The 6,771-nt window shown below is 40.3% G+C and overlaps 1 protein-coding gene across 1 annotated transcript; it reads right to left on the reverse strand.

Moving 5' to 3' along the window:
* Positions 1-1,130: 1,130 nt before the first annotated feature.
* On the reverse strand, positions 1,131-2,425 carry LOC140343364 (protein EOLA1-like). The gene is made up of 2 exons (XM_072430019.1): positions 2,028-2,425; positions 1,131-1,601 (listed from the first exon to the last, which is right to left on the reverse strand). Exons 1-2 carry the CDS (start codon positions 2,278-2,280, stop codon positions 1,390-1,392), a joined length of 465 nt encoding a protein of 154 aa, XP_072286120.1. The 5' UTR covers positions 2,281-2,425; the 3' UTR covers positions 1,131-1,389.
* Positions 2,426-6,771: the final 4,346 nt, after the last annotated feature.

Here is a 6,771-nt window from a genome sequence, read left to right on the forward strand (position 1 = left end):
AATCCTGACAGTCCAAATTTCTTCCCATTCTTTAGGGAAATTAGAAAACAGTTTTGATATGTTTTACCCACTTTTTAAATACTTGTCAAATGTGATGCACTTGTACAACAGCATATATTATTTCACAGGATGACTGGAGACTGGCTAGGCCACTCCAGGACCTTCATGTGCTTCTTTTTGACCCACTCTTTTGTTGCCTTTGCAGTGTGTTTTGGATCATTGTCATGCTGGAATACCCATCCATGACCCATTTTCAATGCCATGGCTGAGGGAAGGAGGTGCTTTTGATGGTACATGGGCCCCGTCCAATGTCCTTTCGATGCGGTGAAGATGTCCTGTCCCCATAGCAGAACAACACACCCAAAGCATAAAGTGTCCACCTCTATGACGGTGGGGATAGTGTTCTTGGGGTCATAGGCAGCATTCCCCCTCCTCCAAACACGGCGAGTTGAGTTGATGCCAAAGAGCTCAATTTTGGTCTCATCTGCCCACGACACTTTCATCCAGTTCTGCTCTGGATCATTCAGATCTTCATTGGCAAACTGCCAGTTTGGAATCTGATTGATTGCTTCTGTGGACAGGTGACTTTTATACAGGTACTGTAACAAGCTTGGATTAGGAGCACTCCCTTACAGAGGGTGCTCCTAATCTCAGCTCTTTACCTGCATACAGGGAAGAAACCAGGGAGCCTTAAATCTTGCTGGTTGATAGGGGATCAAATACTTATTTCACTCATTACAATGCACATCAAGCTCTGACTTTTGAGCACTGGGTTTTTGAGGGTTCTTTTGTTGTTGTTCTGTCTCTCACAGCTACAATAAATCTACCATTACAATTATAGACTTCTCATTTCTTTGTCAGAGGACAAACGTACAAAATCGGCAGGGGATCAAATACTTCTTTCCCTCACTGTACAAACCAAAAAAAAAACACCAAGGTTAAAAAAATCTCACCGACTCCAGGTCCTGTATTCCTCTTTTTTCTCGGGCACTGACATTTTCGTCCCTCTTCTTTCCCCTTCTGGTCTGCACAATGCAAGTGAACCCAGTTACATGTTTTCTTCACCACGGAAGAATATGACAAGTTGAAAATGCAGGCGCACAATTAAGATGCACTTATCACTCTATAACAAAAGCGCAAAGCAATGGCCTTCATGGCAGGATCACCAGATAATCTTTTAATGAAAACTTTTGAAATGACATTACCATGGTAAAAGTATATGAGTTTAGTGATTGGGTTTAGGGGAGTCTCTGGTGAACAGCCTCATTTACCTTTATTTGACAAAGATTTGTGAAATCATACACACAGTCCATGATCCATCTGCCTCTGGTGTGCTATACTAAGAAGGTAACGTTTTTTTATGTCGGCATTTGCAGTGCCATCATCCATTTATGAAGGAATTAGATGATAGGGAACAGTGACTTTCCAAATGTCTTTGCCACCTCTTGCTGGGATTGGTTCCAATAACCACCGTGGGTTGGAGACATCAGACAGATATTTCCCTTGTAGACCAATCAGTAGGGCTTTATTTTCAAGTTCTATGGCGTCTTCCATGGGGACATCATCTGCACATTGCCAAGTATCACCGATGTCAATAAGACCTGTTTATAGAAGAGGAAAACATTTATAACATTGTGTGTCAATGAGTGCCAGTGGGAATCTTTGTATAAAACCTTTTTTTTGTTTCAAAAAGAGAAATAGGACTAAAATATCAGTCTTGTAGAAAATGCTGCAATGGGCTCCCCCCTCTGCTATCCATGTGACCAGAATATTAGGCATCTGATCATGTGATCTCTGCTATAAAATGTTCATATAAGCAACTATTATTCCTAAGCAGAGGTCATCTGGGCTTCTGACCACTTGGCCAGATAAACAGAGAGATCAGAGCAGCTTTTCTCCTCCATTTATCATTGTTTACCCTTCTTTACTCTTCCAATCGAAGCAAAACTATAACCCATGGTTATATTAAAATTAGAGGTACAAAAATGACAATCATACACCAAAATAAATAAAAACAGAATACATACCAGCAATGACCCCCCTGCCATACTGCTCCCCTTTTTCTAATATTTGTTGCACTTTAGAAGTTGCCATCCCCAGTCTGTTCTGCAGAATGTCTCTCCAGTCCTGGCCATCCCAGTCTTTCACTGCTATGTGTATAGCTAGAGTGCTGTTCTTATAATCGGCCAGCAGAGGGCGCCAACGCGTTTCCACAGTCTTTACTCCGTTCAATAGCAGGCCAGCGTAGGGTTGTCGGAAAGACAAACAGCCGACCTGCATGACTGCACCTGTATTTCTCTAAAATAAATGATGTATGTGTGTATATATAACGTTTGCCTAAACGCTTCAATGTTCTATAGAGCAATGTAACCTTAACACGCTAGCAGGAAGCTGCAGGCTGCACAGCCCTACCTAAGCTGAGAACTCGAGTAGAAAAAAAACTACATTTCCCAGAAGCCCTTCTGCTGCGTCTTGAACAAGAAAACTTTATTAAGTGACAACATGCGTGTGGTTCAATTCAGAAGGCCTTAACACTAACCTAAGTGTTCTATTTCTAAGAATGTCACTGTAGTCTTCAAATTTTATTGGACAGATTAAAAAAACTCCCATTTAACCAGTCGAGTCCCTAGCCCCTTTGTCCCCTAAAATATGCAGAACATGTTTGCAATATCTAGGTTATTATTATTAAAATTAATAGTAATAATAATAATAAACAGGATTAATGTAGCTCCAACATATTATGCAGAGATGTACATTAAATAGGAGTTGCAAATGACAGACTGAAACAGGAGGAGGAGGAGGAGGAGAGTACCCTGTCCCACAGAGCTAACAATCTAGGAGGGGGGAGAAGTATCACATTAGGATGGGAGGTATGTAGTGCTGGGTGAGTAATGGGGTTTTAAGAGACAGAAGAAGATGGGTAGGCAAGTTTGAAGAAATTGGTTTTGAGCGCTCTTTTAAATGAGCAGAAAGTGGGAGGAAGCTGAATAGGACGAGGAAGACCATTCCAGAGAGTTGGGGCAGCTCTAGAGAAGTCTTGTACCATGCGTGTGATGAGGTTATGAGTGAGGAAGACATTAGTAGGCCATTGGAGGAGCAAAGAGAGCGGCTGGGGGAGTATTTTTCTATTAGGTCAGAGAGGTAAATGGGACAAGAACTGTGGAGTGATTTGAAGGCAAAGCACAGGAACTTGAATTTGATTCTAAGGTGAAACGGAAGCCAGAGAGCATGTACAAGGTGATCTCAGGGGACAGGTAGGGGCGGATTTTGGAGAAGTTACGCAGGTGAAAGTGACAGGACCCGGAAATGTTCTGAATATGGGGGGTAAATGAGAGGGCTGAGTCAAAGGTGACACCAAGACAACGTGCCTGAGAGGAGGGCCGAATAACAGTGTTGTTAACCGTTAGGAATATGTCAGGGGGAGATTTGAAATTTGAGGGGGGAAGATGATGAGTTCTGTTTTATCCAGGTGAAGTTTCAGAAATCTGTCAGCCATCCATAAAGAGATTGTTTAAACATATTATACCTTTAAGCAGTTAGACTTCCCCAATATATTAAATGTCATTATTAAAATGATATCACTTTATATGACAGCATTTATGTAATGCAGCAGAATGGTAAAGCTCAACCAATAACTAGACAAAGATCAGCTAAATCAATAAGCAAATTAAGGTCACAATTGGTTGTAAAAAATATTGCTTATCAGAATAGGCATGAGCATAAGAATATCAAAATAAGGTGAAATATAGAAAAGTTTACTTGTCCCTATTCCCGACATGTTTCGCCATATGGCTTTCTCAGGGGAAGGTAGATACCTACACTGGTACATAACACAATAAAATAACATACAGCCCTACTTGTTGAACATTATTTAGTACAACCATTTTTGAGCTTGATACGCTTATTGATTTAGCTGCTCTTTGTCTAGTGATTGGTCTCTATATTACAATTATGACCAAATATATAATTACTCTTAATAAGTAAACCTGTTTTATCTCTTCTCACTTTTCTTATTATTATTTTGGGGTTTGACAGTTTGTATACTGTTATAATCAAGTGGAGAATCTGAGGTTTATCTTCCTTGTAATAATATTAGTAGGGCACATATCTTGGCTTGTTACCTTTGTATATTAGGCCTTGGCCGCTTTGGATGTAACCTCCTAATGAGTAAGGACTTGGTGTGGGTTTTTGGGGTATTTAAAAGGCAAATCTATAGGACCTTAATTTCTTCCAGGTGTTTTTGGGTGTTTTTACAGCCTGCACATGCTTGAAATTGCCTTGTAAATAATATTATAAATGAAAATAAATGGACCTGCTTATTGTGCAGGTGTTTACAGACAGTGACATTTACAAATGGTCATTCAGAAGCACCTTGCAGCTTTTTGGGGAAGTTTGGCCACAAAACCTCCTCCACACACTTGCACTGAATCCTTCAAAAACACTTATGCAGACATTTATGTGCTTTTACTGCAAGCATTTACAGACATTTTAAAGTCCTTGCAGAAAAAAAATCACAGCTTTTCCAAGGTGTTAAAAAAGCCTGAAATACGCCAATAAATGTCTGTACAGGTGTTTGCAAAGTTTTTTTTATTTAGCAACAACATTACGCAGCGCTGTATAAAAAATAGGGGTTGCAAATGACAGACAGATACAGACAGTGACACAGGAGGAGGAGAGGACCCTGCCCTGAAGAGCTTACAATCCAGAATGTGTGGGAAGTAACACACAATAGGAGGGGAGATATGGAGTGGTGGGAAGTAGTGACGGTTTCAAAGGACAAAAGAAAAGAAGTAGGCAAGTTTGAAAAAAATGGGTTTTAAGTGCTCTTTTAAATGAGCACATATATAAAAAATGTGAGCAGGCAAGGTATTTATTGTAGAAGGGACAATAAACTTACCTCTCCTTCCTTCTTTAACGGTGATGAAATGTTCACCTGGTTCTCTTTAGGGTTTTGGAGCTTGGGCCATCATTATTGACCGGGCTGGATTGACAAAAATTCGGCACATGTGCATGGAAGTTCATTAATTCCCAGCACCCAGCTATGCATATGTGCACGTACAATATGGAGAAGATTGCAAACAGCCAAGTAAGTATTTGTTTTGCAGCAGAGACACAGCCTGTCCCTTCTATAATATAGAACCTGCCTGCTTACAGTTTTTATATTGCAAGTTTTAGTTCTGCTTTAAGCAGAATTACAAACATGGTGGTAGTGCCAAAACATGAAGCACCCCCTGCACAAATTACAGGTCATTGTGAGACACATCGCTGGATCTTGCAAAGGTAAGTTTTGGTGTTTGCTACTTTCCCCACCTCTTAGATTGGAAGCTCTTTTAGACAGGGTCCTCTCCTCCTCCGGTGTCCTTATCTGTATCTGTCTGTCATTTGCAACCCCTATTTAAAAATTAGCGCTGCATATTATGTTGATGCTATATATGTACTGTTTAATATTAAAAAAAATAACAAGAGTTATTAAATTCTGTGTGCTGCATTTATTTCTAGGGCTTTTATAAAAATCTTTAAGGGAATAGATAAGGGGTACTATGTATTCAACCTTAGGGAGAGGTTTCTGGGGGCCTTCTCATTGAAGGGGGATCCCCCGATACCAAATAGGCTTCTCACCTGCAAAACCCCCAAAGTACAGCGGTTACGTTGTGTCCCCTGAATATGGCCTTTAAAAACAATTGGGGCAGGCAAGAATCTTGTATTTGTCAAAAAGGAGTTGACACACTTTTTGCACCCTTCCTTTTTGGGAGAACCAGATTCCTGAGGACCTTTTTATGGATAGGAAATGAGGCACACACGATTACTGCCCCATTTCCTAATCCATATAATGGATTCTGTAAGGCCAATGTGGTTCCTATTTTCAAAAAGGGAGCAAAGTCATTACCAGGTAACTACAGACTGGTTAGTTTAACGTCCATAGTTCGAAAGGTCCTACAGAGTTTGATAAAGAACCACATAGAGGAGTTACTGCTAGAAAATAATATTATAAGTGATAGTCAACATGGCTTCAAGAAAGACAGAAGTTGTCAAACCAATTTACTCTCTTTTAATGAAGAAGTAAAAAAACAGGTAGACAGTGGAATAGCAGTTGATATAGTGTACTTGTATAGCGCTAACAACATGCATGCTTCATACTGTCTAGGGGGAATACATTTGGGGGAGTCAGAAATGGAAAAGGATTTGGGGGTTCTGGTAGGTCATAGACTTATGACCAAGCTGCAATATCTAAAGCTAGCAAAGTACTTTCTTGTATAAAAAGAGGAATAGACTGCAGAGATGGAGACATAATCCTGCCCCTGTACAAAGCATTGGTCAGACCACATCTGGAATACGCAGTCCAGTTTTGGGCACCAGTTCACAAAATGGACATTGTGAAATTGGAGAGAGGGCAGAGAAGGGCAACTAAACTAATAAAAGGAATGGAGGAGCCCAGCTATGGGGAGAGATTAGCTGAACTGAATCTATTCTCCCTTGAGAGGAAACGTTTAAGGGGGGATATGATCACCCTGTATAAATATATAAATGGTCCACATCGAGAACTCTCATCCCCATTATTCACTTTAAGATCATTACAAAGAACAAGAGGGCACTCTTTGCTTCTGGATGAAGAGAAGTTTAAGCTCTGGATAAGGAAAGGATTCTTCACTGTAAGGTCTGTGAAATGTGGAATCGGCTCCCTCGGAAAGTAGTATCAGCAACTATTACTATTACTATTATTGCCTCATGGAATCAGTAAAGAATTTTTTTACCTGTTGGAGCAAATTGTAC

Source organism: Pyxicephalus adspersus, chromosome Z (genome assembly GCF_032062135.1).
Source record: "Pyxicephalus adspersus chromosome Z, UCB_Pads_2.0, whole genome shotgun sequence".
Taxonomy (NCBI): Eukaryota; Metazoa; Chordata; class Amphibia; order Anura; family Pyxicephalidae; genus Pyxicephalus; species Pyxicephalus adspersus.